The following is a 27,930-nucleotide window of genomic DNA, read 5'->3' on the forward strand; positions in this document are numbered from 1 at the left end:
AGAGGGAGATGACAAAACTGTAGGTGCCCTGGACGTCCTGGTTGCTAGGCGGCAATGGAGGCTACGCCAGCCTGCGGGTCACCATGGTAACCGCAGAGCCCCATTGAGCTGTTAGCCCCCTACACCACCATGGGGTGGGGGGCAGGAAATGCCCAAAGTGTGGCATCTGGAAAGCTAGTGGATGGGTGGCAGTCGGGTCTAGGCAAAGGCCCAGGCCAGGAGAAAAGACCCAGCTGACTTTCACTTCCATGTTTTCTTGCCTCCCTGCAAGTCACACCTGCATGTTTGAGCCAGGCATAACAGTTGTAGGAGAAAAATAAAATGGAGCTTTGGATCAGCCAAACCAGATCTTTCATTTTACAGATGAAATAGAACCCAGAGAGGGAATGACACTTGTTGGGTGACCACACAACTTCAGTCCTGCAAATAGGGCTGAAGATAAAATGGAAAAGAAGAAAATGATGCAAATGACCAAAGACCTAATCTAGAATGTGTTCTATTGTTTAAATTATCATTTTTAAATTTAAATTGTTTTAAACCCCAGGATTCATCTGATAAGTTAAAAAAAAAAACACCCAATGCCACATGTAACCTATGAATCTCCTTTAGCTGATCATATGAATCTTTTTCTTCTTGTACCATTTTCTTTTTTTCTCCAACTAACGTCTTTCCCTCTTTGGGCTTCTATTTCATCCTTAAAGTGAAGGAGCTGGCTTAGTTGACCTCAAAGCCCATTACTCTTTATAATAAAGCAAAGCCTTCATTTCATAAACTCAGCCAGGTTAAGGGGGCACATGTTTACTGGGCATGCAAGTGGGTAAGATTCTCTTGGGGCTACAGTCCACTTAGCAGTCAGATGTCTCTGTAACTGGGCCCCCGGCAGGCTCAGTCTAAGGACAGCCTAGCTTGGGCCCTTGGATTCATGTATCTGGTTGTAATGTTAGAGAACATTAGCCATGAACAAAAATTACCTTGTTGAGAATAATTGCAAGTTAATTAACTTGCAAGTTTATTTTAAAAACAAAAACTCATGGGTACCTGGGTGGTTTGGTCAGTTGAGCATCTACCTTTGGCTCACGTCATGATTTCAGGGTCCTGGGAACAAGCCCCGCATCAGGTTCCCTGCTCAGCAGGCAGACTGCTTCTCCCTCTCCCTCTGTCATTCCCCCACATGTGCCCTCTGATTCTATCTTTCTGTCAAATAAATAAAATCTCAACAAACAAACTCAGAGGGGTCCCTGGGTAGCTCAGTTGGTGAAGTGTCCGACTCTTGATTTCAGCTCAGGCTATGATCTCAGGGTCATGAGATCTGGCTCGGTGACTGGCTCCATGCTGGGCATGGAGCCTGCTTAAAATTCTTTCTCTCCCTCTCCCATTGCCCCTCCTCTACCCCCCTAACAAACAAAAAAAAAAAAAAAAAAAGAAAAAGAAAAAGAAAGACACAGTTCATCAAAAAGTATGATGTGAGAACAATCTTGTTTTAATTTCTAATCCCTCATCTTTTCTCTGCCCTCCTTCCATATCCTGTCTTTGGACCATTTTAGAACCACTTCTTGGTTTCTAAGCAGAGTCCCCTGTGTTTGACTGGGAAAGCCCTCAGATGCCATTCACGTCTTGGAGTGCCTGGTCTTCCCACACTCAGGGGATCCTGAAGACTCAGGATCGGTCTTCCTACACAACTAACCACATCCCAGTCATTGAACACCCTTGTCTCATATAACAGAGGTATCTATCTGGGGGAAAGCCCTTCCTTGAATAGACTTTTTCATTACGCCATGCCCATGAGGAGAGGGTGGGACCAGGCCACAGTGCTAGGCCAAAGGTGGGATGCTAGCATGCACCTGGGGCTCCACAGAGAAACAAAAGACTTGATAAACAAGGGGGCAAGTGACTGGGAGAGCAAGATGGCTAAGCCAGAAGCTAAAGTGAGGTCTTTTGGCGCCTGGCCCTTTGTGACCTTTGCAGGGACTACATTGCCCTTGAGGTGTCACCACTTGGATCCAGCCTGAGTCCATGCAGCTGGGATGGAGCAAGAGTCTGTGGGTCACTTCAGCTCAGTCCAGGGTAGCAGGAGACCACCAGGGAGGTTTGGTGAGGAAATCGGGGCAGTAGGGCTCAGAAAACGTGGGCCACATAAGTGTTAGGTGAAATTTTGTCGAAGTGAGAAGTATTCAAGAAGTGAGAGGCTTCAAGCTTGACGTGAGGGTAGTCGGCAGGGTCAATAAAGGTCTGGAAGCTGTCAAATTAATGTTCGTATTGTCAGGCAGCGGACTTTGCCAGAGTAGAGGGTCCCAGTGGCCAGCAGGTGGCGCTAGAGCCCAGCGCTCCGGGGACTGATGTCTGGACGTTCCAAACTGTAGCGGGTGTAGGTCTGATGTGAGAGGACCCGGCGCTGAGAACTGGCTTCCCCTCCTGTCTGACCCGGAGCTCGGCCTCAAATCTGGCAGTGGATGACTGAAGCTACGCAGCTTCCACTCGGCGTCTCAGTCGCGTGCTCCTGGCCTCAGAGTGCGTGGAAGACTGGGGACCCGAAGCCCGTTGGTCCAGATCGCCGGTTCTCTGGCTGAACAGAGTCGCATCTGGGCGAGCTACCTGCGTCAGGTCCCTTTTTTTTCTCACGAATTCTCATGGGAACCAGGAGGTGGAACATTTTATGAACTGGAACTTGGATATTCTTGTGTTGTGGGGTAGGCCCCAGGAAGAAGGCTTGAACCCACAGCGGGCCGAGTGAGGAATTGAAGGAAGGCCCAATCCAGGTGGATATTAAAGATAGAGCAGGTAACATGGAAGGCATTTGGCATTAACGACGGGCCTTTTCTCCTCTGCCCTGGTTGGCGCGAATCCCGCTGAATAGTGCATCACCGGCTTCCCCAACAGCGGGGAGGACTCCTGCCCCCCGTGTCGCGGGGTGTGAAGAGGCTTTGGAGCTCCCCTCGGGCACCCGGGGGCCCCTGCCAATCTTCCTGGGCAGGACCTCAACTGGACCTGTGAGGCGGTCTTTTCAGCCTCGGTTCTCCAAGTCCGGACCAGACGCCGAGACGGTTGTCATGGAGACCGGAGCGCGGGCGGGGAGAATGTCGCTCCTGGTTGGCTGCGAGGCTGGTTAGCGCCACGCCGGCCGCACAGCCTCAAAGGTGTGGACTGGTCTCGGGGAAACTGGCCGCTCAGCCGTCTTCGCCCTGTGGCCGGATGACATCAGCCTACCAGGACACCTGACCTCCGCCGCAGAGCCGCAGAGCCCGCAGGGTAGGGCCGCGCTTCCCCGGAGAGGAGGCTGCCGCTCCCCTCTCGGTGCCCTTGGCCTTCCCGGCCACAGCGCAGTCCCTGAACGGAAAGAAGGGGACCATGAAAAACGAAGCTCAACTTTGCCTCGTTTGGCAAAATCTTGCAGGTGAAAGCTGGCTTTCAGTGCTCCACCCACCACTCTTGTCATTTTTGCCCTCTGTGTATTCCTTACCAATTTTCCAGTGCATCAGTGCAATTAAAAACGTTTTAAAACGATTCCACCCAGGGTTCAAGTTGCTGAGCCACAGCGGCAGATACGCGAGTGCAGTTGTGAGTTCCCTGGAGGAAACCCACCAATACCTGATTGAGAGATCTGGCTCCGGTTCAACCACTTCCAACCTCCTCAGCTCCTTCCACATCGTTAGTTCCGCACCCTTGTTAGTATTGTGAGCCACACCCCCCTCCTCCCCTTCCCTCCCCTCCCAAACCGGAGCCTAAAGCCCCATTGTTTTCCAGCGTATCTACTCACTACACAATGAGAATTCAGGTTGCTCTCATTACACGCAGCCGGTTCTCTAAACCCCTTTCCCTTTCTCTGGAAGGCATTGGGGGTAATTTATGTGACCTCCCTTTTCCTGGGTGTTCTCGACGTTTGAGACCTTTTCTTTGGGAGTGGAGGTAGAACATTGCAATACCCCCTAGGCGGAGGGCTTGCATTCTGAGGAATTCTTTTCTTTCCCGTTTCTAGTTTCCTTAGAGGGCTTGCGAAAGAGGGGTGGTGTCGAGGCAACGGTTAATAGCAACAGGGCAAATTCAGCACCCGGATCCCTTTTGTAAGACCTGAGGGTGTCTAGCTCCAAATGGCTTTGTCTTTCTTCAGAATGCGGAAGAACTAAATCCTCAGCTGAATCGCGGTTACCAATTCTGGGACAACAGGAAAAGATTCTCTAATCCACTTGGAGTAATAAGTGACTCAAGTATCTTAGTCGTAGTAGGTGTGGTGTGGGGAATCAGTGTCCAAACCTTCAGTGGTGAGCCACAGGTGAATATGGCATAGGAGAGGCAACGGAAATAGCATCTTGTGATGAAGACGCAACGCTGCCCTTCTCCCTTCCCCGTCCTACTCCTGGAGCTGAAGTCAGTACTTGAAACATACCTTGTGGATATGTTTACGGTTTTATTGTTGGCCTCGTCCGCAGCAGTGCACACCAGCTCCCCGAGAGTAGGGTCTTTCCTTCCCCATCTACCGCTGAATCCGCCCTAGCAACATGCCCCTAGCACAGAAGAGATGCTCAGTGTCTATTATTGGAGATAATGGACACACGCGTGCCAACGCCACACGGCGGACCCCACCGCAGCCGCCCCAGCGTGGTGCAGCGACCCCCCAGGCCGCCTTCGCGGGACCCACCCGCGGGGGCCTCTGGGAAGTGTAGTCCGTCACGGCCCGGGAGTTGCGGGGCCGAGGCTCCGCGTGCGCAGGCGCACTTCCGGCTCTGCCCCGCCGCTGCGGCCATTGTCCGGCCCCGGTGCGGCTCAGGCCGCGGTGGGCCGTCCTTCCGCGCATCAGTGTTGGCGGGGACTGAACCTGCAGCGGGCGCAGGAGGAGCCGGCGGGAGCCCCGGCGGGCCCGAGGCCGCGAAATCCGGGGTCCCCAGGAGGCGGTAACTCCGCGTGCGCGGGTCGAGGCGGCACCTCCCACGGGTTTGGCTTGGGTCCGCCGGGCCGCGCCCACCCTCCTGCGGGCGGCCCTGGGCGTGGCCAGACGGCGGGGTCCGGGACGCGGCGAGCCCTTCCCCGCGGCGGGCGGGACGGCAGGCCCACGCGCGGCCCGCGCAGCTCGCAGCCCTGGCCGGGAGAAGCGGCTGAGGGGAGGAGGCGGGCGGGCGCGGCGGGAGGCCCGGCGGGTGCAGCCGGCGAGCGGGCCCTGTCCTCTCTCCCCAGCCGCAGCCTGGGAGCCGGCCCCGGCGAGGCAGGAATGGCCCCGAGGCCTCCGACGGCCGCGCCCCAGGTGAGCAGCGCGTTCCTCACTCCCCGGGGCGTGCTTACAGCAGTCATTGTTCTCCGCCGGTGCGACTGCCTTTCCTAGCTTGGTCATCCCTTCAGAGCCCCCCCAGCTGCGCGAAACCCAGCGAGTCCGAGCTGGGGGGGAGGGGCCGCCCTGGGGGGAGAGGGGACGGGGCGGTGAGGTTCTGCGGGAAGAGTTGAGTCAGCGTGTTGGGAAGTGTCACTGTTGAGAGTCCTGAGTGCCAGGCCAACTCCTTGAACTCCGTCAAGGACTGGAGAGGGTAGGGTGTCAGGATAGAGAACTATGGAGGAGGTGGTTAACTGTTAGTAAGGGAGATAGGGACCCCAGCCTCTGACGCAGGGGCCAGAAGACCGTTAAGGAGCCGAAAAAGTTTGGTCGGGATTTGGCTTGGAAGAGGGTGGAGATGGGCTTTCTTGGGCCAGGAGGGAAGCAAACAAACAAGACCCATACGAAAGAGGAATGACCTCTCCCATAGCTTTTCGTGTTCTTTTCTGCTTTAATAAAAGTATAATAGTGCACACCCCCAGATGTCCAGCCTTCAGCTTCATTAAGATGAAACTGATTTTTAAACTCATTTATTCTTGTAAGGGAGGAGGCATTTTCTAGAAGCATCACAACTCTGAGGTTATGCATTGATTTACGTAGAGTATATTGGTGAAAATAAAACAAGGTTCAGATGGTATTTTAATCCACACTCTCCTTAGAATGAAGGAAAGTCAAAGATTCTAGTTGCTAAGTGTGTGAGACTATCAAAACCAACCCAGGGGCACCTGCCTGGCACAGTCGGTCGAGCATGTGACTCTTGACCTCAGGGTTGTGAGTTTGAGCCCCACAGTGGATATAGAGATTACTTAAAAGTAAAATCTAAACAAACAAAAACATAAAAATACTGGCTAGTAATGTCCTATAAAAGCAGTTCACAGTGAATTAGGAGTGCCTGGATGGCCAAGGTGGTTAAGCATGGGACTCTTGATTTTGGCTCAGGTCATGATATCAGGGTCATGATATGGAGCAGGAGCCCCCACCCCCTCGTGTCCTCCGAGCTCAGTGGGAGTCTACTTGAGATTCTCTCTTGCTTTCCCTCTGCCCTTCCCCTTGCTCGTCCATGCACGCACGCATGCTCTCTCTCAAATCTTTTTTAAAAAGCAACTTCTAGTAAGTTAAACACAGTATGTGTAATGCCTTTATATCTTTTACTTGTTGAATGTTTTTGTTTTATAAGCATAGGGAGTAAAACAAGTGACAATAATAGAACAAGACAGTTTGGTTTGAGGTGAGCCAGGGCAAATCACTGGTCATCAATGCCTGTCCATATAAAGTGCTTCCTCAGCAGGCTGTGAGAATCAGGGTCGCTTAACACACTTAACATCTCTTGGAGGCGATGATCCTGGGCGGGGGTAATAATCCTTTCCATTGGGGTCGCCTTTTTTTTTTTTTAATTTTTATTTATTTATGATAGTCACAGAGAGAGAGAGAGAGAGAGAGAGAGGCAGAGACTCAGGCAGAGGGAGAAGCAGGCTCCATGCACCGGGAGCCCGATGTGGGATTCGATCCCGGGTCTCCAGGATCGCGCCCTGGGCCAAAGGCAGGCGCCAAACCGCTGCGCCACCCAGGGATCCCTGGGGGTCGCCTTTTTAATGGTGAAGTGGGTTTGTGTTCTGAGCAGTGAATTTTAGGCTGCTTTAAACTATACTTTCAAAGCTTTGTTGTCCCAGAACTCTAGTTCAGTTATATTCTCATGGAATGTCTTGACAGTCCACTTGGGTTACCTAACCCAGACTGCAGGTAATGACCCTGGAGGAAGGACAGAACAACTGACTCTACAGAGGGGGCTTTTTAGGCAGAAATTTCCCTTTGTAGGCGGTTCCCTATCTCTGAGTGTGGCCCTCTGGGGAATGCAAGAGATGAGTAATTGAGTCATGTGACTGCTTATCCTGGAGGTTAACAGTGAGGGAAGCCTCCTGCACAACAAGCATATAGCACAAGAGAGGTAGTGTTAGGTGTTGTTTCAGAGGTTCAGAGGCTGCTATGAAGACAGGAGAGAGGAAATTCCACCCGTGGGAAAAAGTCAGTGGAGATGTACTTTTGAATAGGAGCAGAGTCCAACAAGTGAAAATGAAGGGAGTGGAGATAGAGCTGATTGACTTTGTGGGTTAGGGGCATGTTCATGAAACTGCTGTCCTGTGTGACAGTGGGTGTGGGCTGCAGGCAGTGTGTAGAGGAAAATAGAAAGGAGTTTGGACTTTTTTCATTTTGGCCCTGGTAACCCTTTCATTCATTTACCAGCCTGTAGCCATTGAATCCCTGTGATTTGCAAAGACACTTTTCTAAGTGGTTGGGATACATTAGTGAACAAAATTTATAATTGTTTCTGCTTTCATGGGACTTAACATCCTATAGGGAGGAGACAGAAAAATGCAGTCAGTAACTTTTTTTTTTTTTTTTAAGATTTTATTTAGGGCAGCCCGGGTGAATAAATCATGAGAGACAGAGAGAGGCAGAGACACAGGCAGAGGGAGAAGCAGGCTCCACGCAGGGAGCCCGACGTGGGACTCGATCCCGGGACTCCGGGATCAGGCCCTGGGCCGAAGGCGGAGCTAAACCGCTGAGCCACCCAGGGGTCCCCAACTTTTATAATATTCTAGAAGCTGACACTACAGGGGTGGGGGAGAAGGTAGAGAAAAGTAAAGGGGGATTGAGTGGGGGAGAGGGTGGGCTGTGGTAAGGATACAGCTTTTAAATAGCCTTCTTCTTAGTGAGATGGTGACATCTGGACAGACCAGAAGGAGGTTAGGGAGCCAGTGATGCAGAGGTCTAGAGAAGAGTGCTCTGAGCAGCAGGATGTGTGTGTCTGATGTGTTCAGGGAGCTGCAAGTGTTTGGTGTAGCTTGAGTCACTGTTGTTGCACAGGAAACTAAGATGGTTGCTTCTTAGTTTTAAAGATTACTGTGAATGACAAAGTGTAGGAGCAAGAGTCTGAAAGAGCTTCCGAGAAGAGGTGATTGGCTAGCGGTACCTTCCTCCAGCGTTTGGCTAACAAATACGTCCCTGAAATGGCTCCAAGCTGGAGGGGAATGGGAGCAGAGGGGTTACCTCGAAAATACTTCAGATCATAAATAGCTATATTTGTTTAAATCTTATGTATCTTTTTCTTCATTGTATGGGCACTGCATTTTTAGTTAGGAATTTTAAAAGGTGAAACCACCATAAAAGTAAGAAATGGGGAAAGTTTTGTAAGAAAAAAAGCTGCATATGGAGACTAGGTTTTCTTGAAGGGGAGGAAAAAACCAGGACCTGGTCTCCACTGACTCCAGATCCCAAGAGCTCTATGGTTAGACCAGCATAGTGAACAGGCTCAACCAAAGCTAGCTCAGGTCTCCCCAACTCAGACAGGATGCTTCTGGACCCCCAGGGGCAGCCAGGCTACTTGTTGGACCAGGTCAGGATGTTTGCAGCCAGGAATGTTCAAGCTCCTTCTGTCCAGAGACACCCTTTCTTAGCCTCTGCTGAGCTGACTGGCGTTGAGCTCTAAGCCTTAGCCCATTCTTTCCCCCGGGTCAGGTTAGGTGCCTCGCTCATGCATCCTCACAGCTGTTTTGCACTACTTTTATTAAAATATATCTTATGAGGGGCAGCTGGTCCAAAATTAGGCCCCTTTGATTTTCTGTTCCTTCTCTTGCTCTTTTCTCTCAGTTTGCTGGCTTTCTTTCTTTTAAATAAATAAATAAAATCTTTAAAATATATGTATATATATATAATCAAAGCATGTGAGTTCTGTATAATATACTTTTTTTTTAAAGATTATTTATTTATTTATTTATTCATGAGAGACAGAGAAGCAGAGCAGAAACAGAGGGAGAAGCAGGCTCCATGTGGGAGCTCAATGTGGGACTCGATCCCAGAACTCCAGGATCTCACACTGGGCCACAGGCAGGCAGGCGCCCAACCACTGAGCCACCCAGGCGTCCCTACTTTCTTTCTTTTTTAATAGGAAAAAGTAATTTGTGATCCCTCTTTAGCACCTCCGCATTTGTTGTGATGAATTGTCTTCTCTTCCTCCCTATGCATGTTTTCCCTTAAGTATTTCAAATTTCATATAATTTTTATGAGGATTTTTCTTTTGTTTAAAAAAGTACTTTTAATGGCTGTTTTATATTGGTTTGCATGAACAATCCAAAATTTACTTCTCATAGGTTTCTAAAATTTTTATGATTAAATAATATTAGGATAAGATTCTCTTGGTTAGGGATCCCTGGGTGGCGCAGCGGTTTAGCGCCTGCCTTTGGCCCAGGGCGCGATCCTGGAGACCCAGGATCGAATCCCACGTCGGGCTCCCGGTGCATGGAGCCTGCTTCTCCCTCTGCCTATGTCTCTGCCTCTCTCTCCCTCTCTCTCTCTCTCTCTCTCTCTCTGTGTGTGACTATCATAAATAAATTTTAAAAATTAAAAAAAAAAGATTCTCTTGGTTACAAATGATCTTTTTATTTGAAAATACAATTTCAAAAAATTATTTACATCTGTGTTCTTAAGTGAAATAGCCCTTAGAGTGAGAAAGATCTTTCAGTGGTTTGATGGCATGTTTATCCTTAACTTAGAGAAGTATTCAGATTGCTTTTCATTTTTTTCTGCCTTTTGAAAGAATTTACCTATAAAACATTTAGATCTAGGATTTTTATTTAATTAATTTTTAAAAAGATTTTATTTATTTATTCATGAGAGACACACAGAGAGGCAGAGTCATAGGTAGGTAGAGGGAGAAGCAGGTGCCTGGCAAGGAGCCTGATGTGTACTCAATTCCAGGACCCCAGGATCACTGAGCCACCAGGCGTCCCTAGATCTAGGATTTTTATAGAGAGGATGATTTGGGGACAATTTTCTTTATTTCTTCCTCAGTTATTAAGGTTTTTACTTTTTTGCATCAACACTGGTAATTTAAAATTTAAAAATTATCCACTTCATTAAGATTTTCTACATTTCTTAATACCTGCTATATATTTTACTGGTTTATTCCCTTTAAAGTCATTTATTTTGTTGTTGTTTCTTTTTAAGATTTTATTTTTAAATAATATCTACACCCAACATGGGGCTCCAACTCAGAACCCTGATGAGACCAAGATCGAGAGCTGCACACTGCACTGACTGAGCTAGCCAGGCACCCTAGTTGTTTCTTTTCGTATGCTAGATTTGTCAAAGGTTTTTCTGTTTGGCCGGTATTCAAGAGGAACTAGCTTTTGAATTTGGCTCTTAACAACATTATTTTTCTGTTTGCCCCTGCTTTTTATTTTCCAAAAATTTAATTCCTTTTAATTTTTTTTTTTTTTTTTTTTTGATCCTCAAAACGACTCCTCATTTTCCTTCACTTAGAATGACCCAGACTCTGTATTCGTTCACTCAGCAGACATTTTTGGAATACTTTCTCTGTGCCAGGCTGTGGTTCTTATTAACAAGGGTCACATTTCATAAGTAGTCAGGGGAAGGCACCTGCTTCCTTTAGGATGGCAGTAGAGCTTCAGTGAGGAAATTTAGTGAGAAGATGCACATAAATGACCAAGCTTGGTGCCTGGCCTATGGTGAGTGTTCACTGAATGTTAGCTGTTGCTCTTTTATAATGAATCACCTGAGGAGTTTTAAAAAGTTGTTTGTCAGGGCCCTCCCTGCATGGGCAAGCTTTCTAAGTTGCTCCAGTGATTCTGGACAATTCCAACATGCTTGGCTTTGGAGATACTGAAATGAAAAGTTTGAGAAGGTGTTGAGAGAAAAAATGTGAATAAACAGCTGCAGCTCTAGGGACACTTGGCTGCCTCAGTCGGTAGAGCATGCAAGTCTTGCTCTCAGGGTCATGAGTTCAAGCCCACATTTGGGGGTAAAGATTACTTTAAAAAAATAAAATCTTAAAAAAAATAAAATAAAATCTTAAGAGCATATAGAGTTAAAAAAACAAACAGCTACAGCTTTGAAATGGAGATGTGGGCCAGATGCTGAAGGGGAGGCAGGGCAATGCAGGATCTGGAAAAGCTTCAGAAGGGAAGGGACCATTGATTTGCTTCTAGAAAGGTGACTAGGAATTTTTCCTGTTGAGCTGAGGGGAAAAACGTTCATGGTGGTCAGAATAAGATGTACAAAAGAAAGGAGCCTTGAAAGAGAATGATGTAATAAGGGCAAAAAGTCCATGTGGTAGACATACAAGGGCATATGGCAGAGGCAAAATTTGAGAGAGGATGTAGGTCTGTATTACTATAAACTTCCCTTTAGAACTGCTTTTGCTGTATCCCAAAGATTTTGGACTGTTGTGTTTTCTTTCTTTCTTTCTTTTTTTATTTTTATATTTATTTATTTATCTGAGAGAGAGAGAAAGAGCATGAGCAGTGGGGAGAGGAAGAAGCAGACTCCCCGCTGGAACTGGGAGCCTGACATGGGGCTCAATCCCAGGACCCTGGGACCATGACTTGAGCCGAAGGCAGACACTCAACCAAATGAGCCACCCAGATGCCCCGGACTATTGTGTTCATTTTCATTTGTCTCGTGTATTTTCTTATTTCCTCTTTGATTTCTTGGCTGACCCACTCACTGTTTCTTAGCATGTTATTTAACCTCCATATGTTTGTTTCTTCCAGATTTTTTCTTGTGGTTGATTTCTAGTTTCATTGCATTGTGGTTGAAAAGGATGCATGGTATGCCTTCATTCTTTTTGAATTTGTTCAGACTTGTTCTGTGGCCTAACATATGACTATCCTGGAGAATGTTCCATGTGCACTTGAAAAGAGTGTGTATTCTGCTGTTTTAGAATGGAATGTTCTGAATGTATCTGTTAGATCCATCTGGTCCAATGTCTCATTCAAAGCCACTGTTTCTAGTTGATTTTCTGTTTGGATAATCTATCCATTGATGTAAGTGAAGTGTTAAAGTTCCTTAGTATTGTATTACTCTTGATTGCTTCCTTTATGTTTTTTATGAGCTGCTTTTTGTATTTGGGTGTTCCCATTTTGGATACATAAATATTTATAATTGTTGTATCTTCTTGTTGGATTGTCTCCTTTATGATTATATAGTGTCCTTTTTTGTCTCTTTTTACAGTCTTTTGTTTTAAAGTCTATTTTGTCAAGTGTAAGTATTGCTACCCCAGCATTTTTTTCACTTCTATTTGCATGATAAGTGCTTTCCTATCTTTCCACTTTTAGACTGCATGTCTTTAGGTCTGGAATGAGTCTCTTGTAGGCAGCATATAGATGGGTCTTGATTTTTTCCTCCGTTCTGTCATCCAATGTCTTTTGATTGGAACATTTTGACAGTTTACAATCGAAGTAATTATTGATAAGTATGTACTTAATTGCCATTTTGTTACTAATTTTATGGTCCTTTTTGTAGTTCTTTTCTGTTCCTTTCTTCTCTTGCTCTCTTCTCTCACAATTTGCTGGCTTTTTTTAGATTCCTTTCTCTCCACCCGCCACCCCCCCCCCGCCTCTTTGCATATCTGTCATTGGTTTTTGATTTGTGGTTACCATTAGGTTTGTATATAGAATCTTATGCATGTAGCAGTCCATATTAAGTTGATAGTCACCAGAGTTTGAACCCATTCTTTACTCCTCTTCCCTCACATTTTAAGTATATGGTATCATTCTTTGCATCCTTTTATTTTGTGACTCCCTTGACTGATTTTTTTGCACATATACTAATTTTTTTTTCGCATACTGCCAGGTTTGTGGCACTGCTTTGGATGAACTCCCACCAAGGATATATAGGAGGGAGCAGGTCTGTGGGAGAACTAGAGGGTGGGGCACATAGTTACAGTAAGGTTCCTTGCTGGTCTGCTGTGGGAGGGAGACTGCAGCATCCTGGGAAAACTCCTGCTCAGGCTGGGATGTAAGGGGTGAGGCCACAGAAGAGCACTGGAGCAGGGTGTACTGTTAGCAAGCTAAGTGGAGAGTGTTGGCACTGCATTGGTTCCCACAGGTGTCCATGTATTGAGGATGAGGAGTGGGAGAGGGAATTGGTGCCTGCCAGCTCTTTTGTTCTTGAAGTCTCCGAAAGATCCCTGCCCCTCCAGCACATGCTCTGAGATTAGTAAATATATCTCCTACCCCTGTACCCCAGGTGTTTTTCAAACTGCTCCTTCTGTGATCTGCCCTCTGGGGCTCTTTGTTGTGCTGTCTCTTTAAGGGCAGGAAGTCAGTTTCCTATCACCCCTGTCTGGCTCTTTCAGAGCTGAACCCTCTGGTTTTTTTTTAAAGTTCCATGTGTTAAGTCCCACTTATTGTAGGAACTCTGAGAGTTAGGCCCTTCTGATTTTCAAAGCTGAATGTTACAAGGATTCATCTTCCTAGTTCAGGTCCCATGTGCCTGGGGTGCCTGGTGTGGGGGTCTACTTCTCTTCTCTCTCTGTACCCACATTGTTCCTCTCTCCTGCGTACAGTCCCACAGATCAGTTTGGCTCACCAGTCTTCACCTTTTCTACTCTCTTCATTGTGGCCTCTTCTCTACATTTCACTGTGGAGAATCTGTTTGCCAGCCTTCAAGTCATGTCCTAGGTTACTTGCATGTATGCAGGTGCTATCTAGGTGTATCAATAGGGTGAGGTGAGCCTAGGATCTTCCTATCCCATCACCTTACCCAAGAAAGAAAGATGATTCAATAGGAGAGTGGCTGAGGTGGAGATCTAGGACAATCTAGAATATTGTCCAAGAGAAATATAAACTACATATATAATTTAAAATTTTCTGGTAGTACAATGTAGAAAGAAATAGGTGAAATTAATCTTAGTAATACATATTATTTAACCCAATATAATTGAAATATTTCTACATGAATCAGTATTTTTTTATTTATTTATTTTTAAATGTTTTTTTTTTTTTAAGATTTTATTTATTTATTCATGAGAGAGAGAGAGAGGCAGAGACACAGGCAGAGGGAGAAGCAGGCTCCATGCCGGGAGCCCGATGTGGGACTCGATCCCGGGACCTCAGAATCACACCCTGGGCCAAAGGCAGGCACTGAACCGTCGCGCCACTCAGGGATCCCCTGAATCAGTATTTTAAAATTATGAATGAACTGTTTTATTTATTTCTTTATTTTGGGGCTAAGTCTTTGAAATCCATTGTGGGGATCCCTGGGTGGCGCAGTGGTTTAGCGCCTGCTTTTGGCCCAGGGCGCGATCCTGGAGACCTGGGATCGAATCCCATGTCGGGCTCCCGGTGCATGGAGCCTGCTTCTCCCTCTGCCTATGTTTCTGCCTCTCTCTCTCTCTCTCTCTCTCTCTCTGTGTGTGTGTGTGTGACTATCATAAATAAATAAAAATAAAAATTAAAAAAAATGAAATCCAGTGTGTATTTTATACTTGCCACACATCCCATTTTGAATTAGCCCCATTATAAATGCTCATGTAGCATGAGCATGAGCACATGTAGTGACATGTTTCTGGTGGCTACCATATTAGCATAAATCTAGAAAGTTATTGCATGGCTTAATGGTATCATTGACGGGAGGATTTGAGCAGGATTTGAGAGATGAAGGGACTCTATGTAGGAGATGTTTTTTGAGGGTCTTGGTGATTCCAGGGCACAAAAGAAAAATGAAGAGGCAAGGTTTCCAGGTAGAATGCTATGGATAATAATGTCCTTAGGCTAAGTTGGGTGTGTGTGTGTGTGCGCGTGTGTGTGTGTATGTGTGTAAAGGCTAACAGTAAGAGTGTCTTCTCTCTGTACTTTATCATTAGATACGCTGTTAACCCAGTTTGCCAAGCTATTATTGGTCTGGTGTCAGGGAGCACTGACTACTTGAGTGAAAACCCCATACTGTGTCCTAATTGGGCAAACTAACTTTGGTCTTGGAGTAGTTTTTATAAATTTGATTGTTTTAACTTATAAGCTACCATTCTCTGGTTTTCAGCTTTGTAAAGATTCTAAGTTACAAAATTTTTTGAGTTAGAATTTGAGTGGATTTCTCCTCTAGAGTTGGCACATGTTAGAGTTGGAGGGGTATCTCTTTATATTTACAAGTGTGGTCCTATAGAGTTGGAAGTGTCCTTTGACCCTTCTGCTCTTAAAAAGCCTACATTTTCAGTTCAGGGAACCCAGATACAGATGTTATAGATGAGAAGATTGGACCAAGAGTCTGTGATTTATCCAAGGGATATTGCACATGATTAGTGTACCACTTTTTATGGGCCCAGGAAATTGAGTCTTCTCAACTTAGTATATGCTCTTTCTAGTTCTTTGGACTTTTTATGTCAACATGAAGAAGGTGAAATGATACTTGATACTTCATGATAACTGTTAATTTTTAAAAGGGATTGATAATGAGGTCCAGTTTTATCTGGAAGGAGGGTGAATGCTGTAGAGTTGAGCCCACTCAGAGTGGCTCACTCACACCAGGAGTCTCAGTACATTTTACCTATTTAATCTTGCAAGATCTTGATTGTCTTTTGTGTACCAAACTGGTTCTGACCTCTGGAGATTCAGAGGTGCCTGAGACAAGGTCTTAACCCTTTCCGAGTACAGTGAATAATAGGTAACAGACACTTCTGTCTTATGAGCATGCTGGAGAGGGCCCCAAGGAGGGGGTGGGGGGCAGAGGGTTGGGACGAGGCACTTGGCCCATACCTAATGTTAGGGGAGGAGCTCCAGAGGAGAGAACTTTACCAAGTCCTGGTGAGAGAATAAGTGTTACCTAGGCAGAGGAGGGAAGGCCAAGCATTTTTACAGAGACAAAAGAAATGTTTAGTTTCAAAGAGTTGTAACTCTTCTGTAAGCTGAATTACGGTGTACAAGGGAAGGAGAAGCCAGAACTGAGGCTGTGGAAGTAAGGTGGGGACCAGGCTATAAAGTTCTCTGAAGGTTGCATGAAGGAATCTAATTCTTAATTTCAAGAAAAACATTTTATTGAATATTCCTCAAACACCCACTATGTGCCAGGCCTGTTCTAGGCAATGAAGAGTCATAAAGAAAATAAATAATAGTCCCCGTTTCCTGGAGTTTACATTGTACTCTGCAAAACAGACTATAAACAAATGAAAATATGTGTCAGCTGCTAAGAACTATGAAAAAGAGAAGAGGGCAGCCCTGGTGGCTCAGCGGTTTAGTGCCGCCTTCAGTCCAGGGTCTGGTCCTTGAGACCCTGGATAGAGTCTCACGTCAGCCTCCCTGCATGGAGCCTGCTTCTCCCTCTGCCTGTGTCTCTGCCTTTCTGTCTCTATGAATAAATAAAAATCTTTTAAAAATAAATAAATAAATATTTTATTCATGAGAGACACAGAGAGATAGAGGCAGAGACACAGGCAGAGGGAGAAGCAGGCTCCATACAGGAAGCCTGACGTGGAACTCGATCCCAGGTCTCCAGGATCATACCCCAGGCTGCAGGTGGCGCTAAATCGCTGCGCCACTGGGGCTGCTGAATAAAATCTTAAAAAAAAAAAAAAAGAAAAAGAAAAAAGAAATCAGAGTGACAGTGCAGGGTGGGGGTGCTGTTTAATGCTGGGTAGCCAGGGAAGTTTGCCCTGATGAGGTAACATTTGAACAAAGAACTGAAGCAAGTGAATGGGGAGCCACATGCCCATCTGCAAGAAGAGGCTTCCAGGTCAAGGGAACAGTCAAAGCAAAGGCTCCAGAGCAGAAACATGCTTAGTGTGTTCCAGGAACCTGAAGGAGGGGCAGGGTAAGTGAAGGGGAGAGAGCAGTGGGTTAGAGATGAGGTTCAAGATGAAGTTAGGGAAATAGCTGGGGACCAGACTGGGGGAGGGGATGTGTAGGCCACTGTAAAGACTTTGGCTTTTACTTGGAATGAAGTGACATCCTGTTGGAGATTTTTAAGCAAAGGAGTGACTTGATCTGACAGGTTTTAACAGGATCACTCTGGTTCATATATGGAAGACAGACTTGGGAGCAAGACATGAGTGGATAAGGAGAGAGACAAGTTAGAAGTTGTAGCAATGGTCTGGGTAAGAGGTGTTGGTGGTCTGGCTTATAACATGATCAAAGAATTGCATCTTAGAAAACTGACTCTGATAGTGAGTAGGAAAGAGGGTTGATGGGACAAAGAGTAGAACAGAAACCAATTGTCCTGTTGAGGCAAGAAAAGATATTTGTTGAACTTGGACTAGATATTTGTTTACTGGTTAGGACATTCTTTACCACATGTGCAATCTATTTGAGGAAGCAGAAGAAAACCAGAAGACCATGTTTTAAACTGGGACCCCTGGCTAGCTCAGTCAGAAGAGCATATGACTCTTGATCTCGGGATCATGAGTTAAAAGCCCATACTGGGTGTAGAGATTACTTAGTTAATTAAAAAAAATAATAGGGGTACCTGGCTGGCTCAGTTGGAGGAGCCTGTGATTCTTGATCCCAGGCTTGTGAGTTCAAGCCCCGTGTTGGGTGTAAAGATTATTTAAATAAATATTTTAAAATAATAATAATAATAAATAAGAGGGACCAGTTGAGCAAAGGAATCCAGGTTGGCTGACAACCAAAGGGGCTGTATGTGTTTACCTGATAGAGTAGGCAATGGGGAGAAAGTGTTACTTCTTACAACCTAACTTAAAACGCCTGCCTTGACAACCCCTTTTTCCCTGATGGCCATGCCCAGCCCAATCTCAGCCTCTCTTTTCAAGCTTGGTAATCCCTGGATTGGATTCCCACTTTTCTTCTCCCATTCAGGTGGTACCACTGAATTACCACTTCAGGCCCAGTGCATAGCCTGCCTCAAGCTTCTCTCCCTTCCCTCATTTTCCCTGGTCTGAATGCCTGGGCACCTTGCTTTACCATGGATCATCTCATTATCATCCCAGGACCCTGAGATCATGACCTGAGCTGAAGGTAGTCACTTAACCGACTGAGCCACCCAAATTTATTTTGCTGAAAATTTTCTTCTGGTGTGATTTTCTTCTGGTTGGATGTGTCTGGTCCCAGATATCTTTTCCAGTTTTCCTGGTGCCTCTCTAACTGGCTAGTAACATCCCAAGTGTTTTCGAATGTGGCATGTGAATCTGTGCTATGGGATCCTTCAGCTATGCTCTGTTGCAGATGAGATGATTTGACTTCAGGCCTGGTCTTCCAGTCTGAAAAAAATCCAAAGTGCAAAAGTCCCCTGTTCCCTCCTACTGAAATTAACTGCTATAGTAGGAATGGGAAAATGAAAGAGAGATAAACTGTGCATGATTTGTTTTTGAAATTGGTCCTATAGCTGGGAGAGAAGACCCAAAATGAAGGAAAGGAAGAGTAAAAAGAAATGACAGGGATCCCTGGGTGGCGCAGCGGTTTAGCGCCTGCCTTTGGCCCAGGGCGCGATCCTGGAGACCCGGGATCGAATCCCATGTCGGGCTCCTGGTGGATGGAGCCTGCTTCTCCCTCTGCCTATGTCTCTGCCTCTCTCTCCCTCACTGTGTGCCTATCATAAATAAAAAAAAAAAAAAATAAGATAAATAAATAAATAAATGAAATGAAATGACAGTGCAGACTGCAGAGCCAAAGTGTATGGCAAGTCTAGAATGAAGAAGCCACCAAATATTTTTTAAGCATCCACTCTGTGCTGGGCATATAACCCATCAGCATAGATAAAATCCCTGTTCTTGTGGAGCTCATGGTAGAGGGAAGAGAGAACCTAACAAGTCAGCTAATCTCAGATTATTGTTAGAAGTACGGTGTCCTTTTTACCTGAATCTGTTTGGTTCCTAAGTTCAAGTGGTAGGAATTTAGGTGAGAGAGATTACCATGGTAATGTGATGGAGGGTCAATTTGAGGGAGGTGCCAAGACAACTTTTCCTAGGGGGTGTGCTCGAGATGAGGCCTGGACAACTAGAAACTTCGTTTTCAACCATGTGGAGATCCTAGGGGAAGAGGGAGTAACAAGTATAAAGGCCTCAGGGTAGGAGGAAGCTAGATGTATTCAGGGATGAGCAAGAGCAGCCTGGCTAGAGTCCAATAAATGGTGGGGGATGTCTGAATCTTATCCTCAGTACAATGGAGTACTGTTGGTTTTAGGCAATGAATGTGTTATGATATAGCTGTATATGGAGTACTATGAAGCAGTTCAAAGGGATAAGGTGAAATCATATGTACCCCTATGGGAAGATCTCCAAGATACAGAGTTAAATGCAAAAAGCAAGTTGTAGAACAATATGTAAGGTATTTCACAAAACAAGACTGTGTATGTATGAATGAAACCTTGGAGAAGGGACTCTTGCATGTATCTGCCAAACTGTTAACAGTGTTGATGTCTAGGGAGCATAGTGGTATTGGGGGGGTGGGTGAAGGAAGGCTGCTATTTTTATTCCCTGCTATGTTGGGGTTTTGTAACAAAGGAGGTACATGGGCAGTGTGGAATTGCTGATTGTGTGACAAGGCTTGGCTTTATAGGAAAGCAAGATAGCTAAGTAGGAATATGAGATTAGAGAATATATGGCCCCTCCTGACTTTCCTGCCTGCCATACTGGATTCTTTGCAAAAACAGTGCCCCCTCAGGATGTCAAACGTGTGCTCACTGTTTCTGATGACCCTACAGTATGTTCCCAGTATTGCCATGGGCACATTTGTGGTATTGATCCCTAGTTGAACAAGAATGTGATCCTCCAGGAATCAGTGACATTCAAAGATGTGGCTGTGGACTTCACCCAAGAAGAATGGCACCATGTGGATGCTGCTCAGAGGCTCTTGTACAGGGATGTGATGCTGGAGAACTATAGCCACCTGGTTTCTCTTGGTAAGGACCAATTCAGTATCTTGCCTACTGGCAAGTTTTCCTTTCTCAGGTGCTAAGGTGGTGGGGCTTATAGATCATGTGGCAGTGAGCAGGGTGTTCATGGTTAGTGCTTGTTCTTCTCTTTGGGACTCAGCTTTATGGTTTTCTGAGCCTGCTCTTTAGGTAAAGTTCTTTCTTTTGCAGAACTGGAAATTAGGTCATTTGATTTCATGACTCCTCAAGTTGCACCTTTTTTTCCCTTCAGAGTTCCTGAAGATCAAGGACTAGTACTGACTTGTAGGAGGGGTCTTTGTCCACTTGTACAAACAACCAATCTTGTGTATTTACCCATGAGCAGGATATCAAGTTTCCAAGCCAGAGGTGATCTTCAAATTGGAACAAGGAGAAGAGCCATGGATATCAGAGGGAGAAATCCAAAGACCTTGCTGTCCAGGTAAATGACGGGGGAGACAGGCATGCAGGAATCAATGTAGACATTACCACAGCTGAGGGAGGGGGTAGCACCTTCATGTTGGTGCCTTGGGAGCTCCTAGACCTGCAGAGGAGACTGAGCCATCTCCAGGTAACACCTCTATCTCCCTTCTCCAGTAGGGCATTCCTGCTGCTGACCAGTCTTAGAGGAAACCCAGCTGGGTTTTCTCCTCTGGTGTCCTCAGTCTCCCTTCATGATTAGAAATCCCTTTTCTTACTCATTCAGACATTAATTGAACTCCAGGGTCTTCTTGTCTTGTCTTGCTGCTTTTTATTGGCCCCAGACTTGTAGGAAGTACCATGGCTTTGATTCTCTGCCTTTTCATAACTTTCCTTCAGACTTCTTTCCCTGACCCTACAACACCTGTCTGGGGAGGAGTTACATCTTCCTTCCATTCTGTTTTCATGCCAGTTTGCTTCATTGCCTCTCTTTGGTTCCTGGAGTGTCATCCTTGCCTGGTTTCCTGGCTTACTAAGTACCTCTTGGCTTTAGGTCTCTGACTTTGCTGGGTTTCCCCCCTAAGCAAATCTGCCTAAGGAGTCTGCTCTTCAGCTTCTTTCCCCTCTTTCTTTCGGTATTACCACCTTAAAAGGGTACCTGCCCTCTGGTAGTTATAGCTCTTTATTCTATGCTTTCGACTCATAAATCATACTTACTTGTACCCTGGTCACTTTTGTCTCTTCTCACAAGACCCCTCCTTGTGGAAGTCCCATGCAATTAAATACCTAAAATCCAAATTAATCATTTTTCATCCCCACCCAGCACATTTTACTATATTACTCATTACCCATTTCTCCCCTACCCATTAGAAACCACTGGATCCCTAATCCCTCGGGCCAAACACCCCAGTCAGTTTAGACTTTTTCTTATAATTCAGATTATTTTCCTTCTACACTAGGCCCCATGTGGACATTACTGTAGTTCTCAGTTGAAGTTGCTCACTCTGTCTTTTCTTTTGTAACCCACATTGGATTTTTAAAATCATACCTTTTTTTTTGAGATATAATTTACGTACCACAAAATTCACCTTTTTAAAATGTACAATTTAGTAGTTTTTCAAATATTTACTGAGTTGTGCAACCATCACCAATATCTAACTACAGAACATTTCAACATTCAAAAAGAAACCCCATACCCATTAGCAGTCGTTTTCCATTCCCCACTACCCCTGCACCCATTAATCTTTTTATCTCAGTGGATTACCATTTCTGGGTATTTTATGTAAATAGAATCATAATATGTAGCCTTTTGTGACCAGCTTCTTTCACTTAGCATATTATTTTCAAGGTTCATTAATGTTGTAGCATGCAGTAGTACCTCCTTAGTTTTATTGCTGAGTAATATTCCATTGTATGGACATACCACATTCTGTTTATTATTTACTCATCACTTGGTGGACCATATTGGGTCTTAATGCTTTATCTTCATAAACCACCTACCTCTGACAAAACCTTGCTGTTACTCCTTGTACCTCATGATAGGAAACAGAAACTCCCCCTTGATTTAAAGGTCCCCTATCACACCTTCCAGTATTCTCTTTCTTTTCCTACTAAAACAAGCTCCACTTGAGTTGAACTTCTTTTTAATGTTTTCTGTAAGTAGTGTATACTTTCCCTAATTAGATAATGCTTTCTACCTATCCAAAGTTCTCTATTCCTTAAGTTCAAGGTGTCTATTCAATCTCTGAATATAATATGTATTAATATATTTATTTCTTCCTTCCTTGATCACAAATATACCATTTATATCATATTTGCTACACAAACAGATTTTAAAATATACCATCTGATGGTTTTCCTTTTTTATCAAAAGATTAAGTCTTGTTTCTAAGACTTCAGGCTCTTATAGAAAGAGTCTGTTGTATATCTATATATTCTATGTGTTGTAGAGCACATAGAAATCAGTAAGGAATTACCTGATTGTTTTGGAATGTGATTGAGGAAAGAACTTTCTTACTCATTTGTATCAACAAGCAATTCTTAAATATCCCTCTGGGAAGTATCCTAAAAGAAATACAAAGCATTTTCTGTCATTGGGAAATTGGAATGGAGTCTTGTTCCAGAATAAGGAATTTTGAGACAGATTTAGGGTCCCCTGGTTGTTGTTTTTTTTCCTCTCCTAATATTTTATTATGAATATTTTCAAATTTATGGAAAGTCGAAAAAATTATACTGTGAACACCATATACCTACCACCAAGATTCTGTAGTTGTCAAAATTTTATTATTATTATTTTTAAAGATTTTATTTATTTATTCGTAGAGATGCAGAGAGAGAGAGGCAGAGACACAGGCAGAGGGAGAAGCAGGCTCCATGCAGAGAGCCTGACGTGGGATTCGATCCAGGGTCTCCAGGATCACGCCCTGGGCTGCAGGCGGCGCTAAACCGCTGCGCCACCCGGGCTGCCCTCAAAATTTTATTATACTTGCTTTATCACATATTCTTCATCTATCCATCTATCAGTGTTTTTAAAAAATCTGTCTTTTTGATGCATTTCCAACTAAGTTGCCAACACAAATACATTTCCCCCCTTCATACTTCAGCTTACATATAATTAACCAGAGTTCAATATTTATGGTTTTTTTAAAGAAAAATATACATACAGTAAGATACACAGTTCTTCTAAGTACCACCAAATTGGTTTTGACAGATGCATTCACCCATCTAATCCAAATTCATTTCAGTATGGAATATCTCTATTACCCCAGATCCCTCCTTTCTCTTATTTTTTAAGTTACCATTTCTAGAACCTAGAAACTAATTAATTCTCTGCTATTAGTATTATAAGGTTAAACAGGGGTTTAGAGATCAATTTACTAGGCTGAGTAAAATCCTTTTTGGTTGAGAGAAGTGATTAGTTTAGAACCAGAACTCAAATAGGCTAAAACCACAGCCCTAATTGTAAAGGCAAGGATGATTTGCCTCCTGAAATACTACTTTATGTCAGCTTGTGAAGCATAGCCATTGGTCTCCAAGTATGTCAAAGAATAATTTCAGTTACATCAGTGGCTATGGATTTTCTCTGTCAGATTTGAAGAATTTGGAGCCTCAAAGGGGACTTTAAAGAAATTGTGAAATGGCTGTATTAGGAAAACAGATTTGAGGATGATTTGTAAAATGGACAGGAAGCATGGGAAGCAGATAGGATCTTGCAAGACAGACCATGATTTTATTTCATTTGTATCTGTGCCTAACCTTCTCATTCTCATTTATGCCCTTACTTCCTAACCAGCCCTCCTAGGTGGGCTTCTTCATTCTAGACTTGCCATACACTCTGGCTCTGCAGTCTGTACTGTCATTTCTTTTTACTCTTCCTTTCCTTCATTTTGGGTCTTCTCTCCCAGCTATAGGACCAATTTCAAAAACAAATCATGCACAGTTTATCTCTCTTTCATTTTCCCATTCCTACTATAGCAGTTAATTTCAGTAGGAGGGAACAGGGGACTTTTGCACTTTGGATTTTTTTCAGACTGGAAGACCAGGCCTGAAGTCAAATCATCTCATTTGCAACAGAGCATAGCTGAAGGATCCCGTAGCACAGATTCACATGCCACATTCGAAAACACTTGGGATGTTACTAGCCAGTTAGAGAGGCACCAGGAAAACTGGAAAAGATATCTGGGGCCAGACACATCCAACCAGAAGAAAATCACACCAGAAGAAAATTTTCAGCAAAATAAATTTGGTGAAAACTCTAGATTGAACACAGTCCTGGTTACACAACTGAACATTCCTTCAAGGCCTACTGAATGTGATGCACTTGGAAGCAACTTGGGACATAATCCAGACATACTTAATCAGAATAATATCCTTGCAAAAAAGAAACCTTATAAATGTGATAAATGTAGAAAAGCCTTTATTCATAGATCATCACTTACTAAACATGAGAAAACTCATAAAGGAGAGGGAGCTTTCCCTAATGGTACAGATCAGGGGATTTATCCTGGAAAGAAACACCATGAATGTAGTGACTGTGGGAAAACCTTCCTCTGGAAGACACAGCTTACTGAGCATCAGAGAATTCACACTGGGGAGAAGCCCTTTGAATGTAATGTTTGTGGGAAGGCCTTCAGGCATAGCTCGTCACTTGGTCAGCATGAGAATGCTCATACGGGAGAGAAACCTTACCAGTGCAGTCTCTGTGGAAAAGCCTTCCAGCGCAGCTCCTCCCTTGTTCAACACCAGAGAATTCACACTGGAGAAAAACCCTATCGATGCAATTTATGTGGAAGATCTTTTAGGCATGGCACATCCCTCACTCAGCATGAGGTCACACATAGTGGAGAGAAGCCTTTCCAGTGTAAGGAATGTGGGAAAGCCTTCAGTCGGTGTTCTTCCCTCGTCCAGCACGAACGGACTCATACAGGAGAGAAACCTTTTGAATGTAGCATATGTGGGCGGGCTTTTGGACAGAGTCCATCCCTTTACAAACATATGAGGATTCATAAGAGAGGCAAACCTTACCAAAGCAACACCTACAGCATAGATTTCAAGCACAGCTCATCTCTTACTCAAGATGAGAGCACTGTCACTGAAGTGAAATCCTATCATTGTAATGACTGTGGGGAAGACTTCAGTCACATTACTGACTTTACTGACCATCAGAGGATCCATGCCGGACAGAATCCCTATGAATGTGAGCAGAACTTTAATCAACAACCTATCTCTCATCCTGGAGAGAAACCCTATCAGTGTAATGTATGTGGGAAAGCTTTCAAAAGGAGTACAAGCTTTATAGAGCATCACAGAATCCACACTGGAGAGAAACCCTATGAATGTAATGAATGTGGAGAAGCCTTCAGTCGACGCTCATCACTTACTCAACATGAGAGGACCCACACTGGAGAGAAACCCTATGAATGTATTGACTGTGGGAAAGCCTTCAGTCAGAGTTCATCCCTCATTCAGCATGAGAGAACTCATACTGGGGAAAAACCCTATGAATGTAATGAATGTGGGCGAGCCTTTCGAAAGAAAACCAATCTGCATGATCATCAGAGAATTCATACTGGAGAAAAACCCTATGCTTGTAAGGAATGTGGGAAAAACTTCAGTAGAAGTTCAGCGCTAACTAAACACCAGAGAATTCATACACGAAATAAACTGTAGGAGCCCTGAAATTAAGGAATGTGCAGAAAACTTTAGTTCAAATATTGTTTATTCAGTGTCAGAGAATTCTTACCTGAGAGGAAGTTTAAGAATGTAATGGTGTGTGTGTGTGTGTGTGTGTGTGCACATTGTGTGTGAAGAAAGCCCTGTGCTAGTAGACAATGTTTTGTTTTTGTTTTTTAATAAATAGAAGCCACATTCTCAAATTGATTACAGACGTTTGTAAAAACAACTATAAACATATATATAACCAATTGGAAATGATATGCCTATGTATTGGACTTTATAAAGCTTTTGAATATGTATATGCAGGAGGAGATCATCAACTTGGAACAGTTTGACTTGTAACTCTGTGTTTACAGCCTTTTTTAATAAAACTCCTGCAGCAGTGACCAAAACTTAACTTTTTAGATTGTTTGACAACAGCATTCAAGTGCAGCTCTTACATTAAATTCACCATGGAAACCAATTCCACCTCCCGGAATTCACCATTCAAAGAATGAGATCAACTGGTCCAACCGCTTCATTGTACAGATGAAGAAACAAAAACCAAAGATGTGAAGTGGTTTGCACAGTGTGATACAGCTTATAATGGCAAAGCTGGGTGGAGAGTAGGTCTCCTGGATCTTTGGCCCTATGATCTAGCCACTCAAAAGGTATCTTAGAATTCAGAGGGCTTTAAAGTAAATTTTAAAATAAATTAAATACAAAAATTAATGAGCACTCGAGTTGGATACTCTGGGAATTCATAAAAGCAGAAGAGGCAGCAAAATACAGATTTGTCACAGACTTATTTAAAACAACTGGTTGGAAGCTTACGTACCAAAATGTTAACAAAAACTGAGTAGCTCAACTGCTGGTAACTTGTTTTCCTTTTTCAAGTGTAATATTTATACTTTGAATTAACATATCAGTTTCATAAACCTATTAGGTCCTCTTATTGTACTTTGTATGACACTCCCATGAGAAAGCACAGCTCCAAGCTTACCTAAATGGCTCAAAGGGAAAACAGCACAAAACTAAAGAGGAAAACTTTTCCCCAAATTAATTTTACTGTGGAGAAGTAGAAATGTAGTTACCCATTGTCATAAAGTCTAGTCTGTCTTTAAGTTATTAGAGAACCCATGTACTGATCCATTTTGTGTGCCAAGGAAATACTTCATCATAAGAAATTTAACTTTTTAAATTCTATGCTGCTCTTCCATCAGTAAAGCATGAGATAAGCATCAGTAGCCCACTCCCATCCCTAAGGTTCTTTCATGCCTCCCGTGGGCTTTCCTAAAGGAATCTCAAAGGTGCCAACAGTGGAGATAAATTTGGAAGCAACTGTGGACCTTGGCCCCTTTCACACAGGAGCCTCTCCTCTTAAGTAAATTTTCCCACCCTAACAAACCATGATAGGAATGATATGGGTGATGTTGATGGTAAACCTTTCCTATTCTTTGCATGCCAGGTAGCAGGATCCATCATCCTTGTCTCATCCTGGACAACAGGAGGAGGCTCCCAAATATTCTTCATAGAATATTTGCGTAGAATATTTCTTTGCATATTCTGCATAGAATTTTTCTTTGCAGAAAAAATGTGCATGGGGACTGAAATGTGATGTCTAGCCCAATGAGTCCATCACAAGATGGGGACCTGCCCTTCTAAGACCTTAACCATTCAAAAATACCTTGTTTGTGATGTTTTATGCTTAACGCACACACACAGTGCCAAGACCATGTTGCTGTCTGATTCATAGTTTGACAATGGGTAACTCTACACAAACCACCCACACACACACACATTGAGTGGCTTCCATGCTTATCAGGAACTTATTTGCTGCTGATTACTTGGGGATCCCCATAGTGGACTGTTTCTAAGAATGACATATTGTAACCAGTTGAGTGCTATCCTACTTTTATGGAAGTCTGTAAAGACTTAATTTCAGAAGACTCAAAACCACTGGTTTGTGTGTGGAACTTGGCCTAGATCCAACCAGTCTCTGAATCTCAACAAATGCACTGACAGAAGGAGCCCAAAATGTACATGGTATGTTGTGGGTTGTTTGAGGAGAGGATTCTGTAGTTCCACGCAACCAGGTACCACGCACTTACGAACACCCAGCTTTCTAGGCCACATGAAATGCATCCTTGTAACATCATTGTATTATTTCAATAAATAGCCTTCTTAGTTGAATGGGAGTCATTTTGTCTTTTTCAGTTTTCAGAACTTGGCTAAGATTAAAATATGGTGCGTCAAGGAAGAGGGATTAACTGCTAAACTCAGCATGGTCAGGTGAGTTAATACGAGCTACCATTTATTGAATGTGTACTACTGGAAAGAGATCATGTGAAATATGTCATAGCCATCATTTCATTTAATCCTTACAACTCCTAGTTCTAGGTCTTATGGTAGCTCTTGTCTCTGCC

The 27,930-nt window shown here is 44.1% G+C and overlaps 1 protein-coding gene and 1 long non-coding RNA gene across 4 annotated transcripts; one reads left to right on the forward strand and one right to left on the reverse strand.

Moving 5' to 3' along the window:
• Positions 1 to 1,457: 1,457 nt before the first annotated feature.
• Positions 1,458 to 4,627, reverse strand: LOC140627835 (uncharacterized). Its single transcript, XR_012026393.1, has 2 exons — positions 4,382 to 4,627; positions 1,458 to 3,324 (listed from the first exon to the last, which is right to left on the reverse strand). It is a non-coding gene; the product is annotated as an uncharacterized lncRNA (long non-coding RNA).
• ZFP90 (ZFP90 zinc finger protein) lies at positions 4,525 to 27,697 on the forward strand. 3 transcript variants are annotated; one of them, XM_072816383.1, is made up of 5 exons: positions 4,525 to 4,886; positions 5,167 to 5,233; positions 19,789 to 19,939; positions 20,277 to 20,372; positions 23,880 to 27,697. In XM_072816383.1, the coding sequence occupies exons 1-5, from the start codon at positions 4,540 to 4,542 to the stop codon at positions 25,517 to 25,519; spliced, it is 2,301 nt and encodes a 766-aa protein (XP_072672484.1). In that variant the 5' UTR covers positions 4,525 to 4,539; the 3' UTR covers positions 25,520 to 27,697. The 3 variants fall into 3 exon arrangements, with proteins under 3 accessions (XP_072672484.1, XP_072672485.1, XP_072672492.1); XM_072816384.1 differs by having other exon boundaries at positions 19,813 to 19,939; XM_072816391.1 differs by lacking the exons at positions 4,525 to 4,886; positions 5,167 to 5,233 and adding an exon at positions 10,780 to 10,821 and having other exon boundaries at positions 19,813 to 19,939.
• Positions 27,698 to 27,930: the final 233 nt, after the last annotated feature.

The sequence above is a fragment of the Canis lupus genome, chromosome 3 (assembly GCF_048164855.1).
Source record: "Canis lupus baileyi chromosome 3, mCanLup2.hap1, whole genome shotgun sequence".
Lineage (NCBI taxonomy): Eukaryota > Metazoa > Chordata > Mammalia > Carnivora > Canidae > Canis > Canis lupus.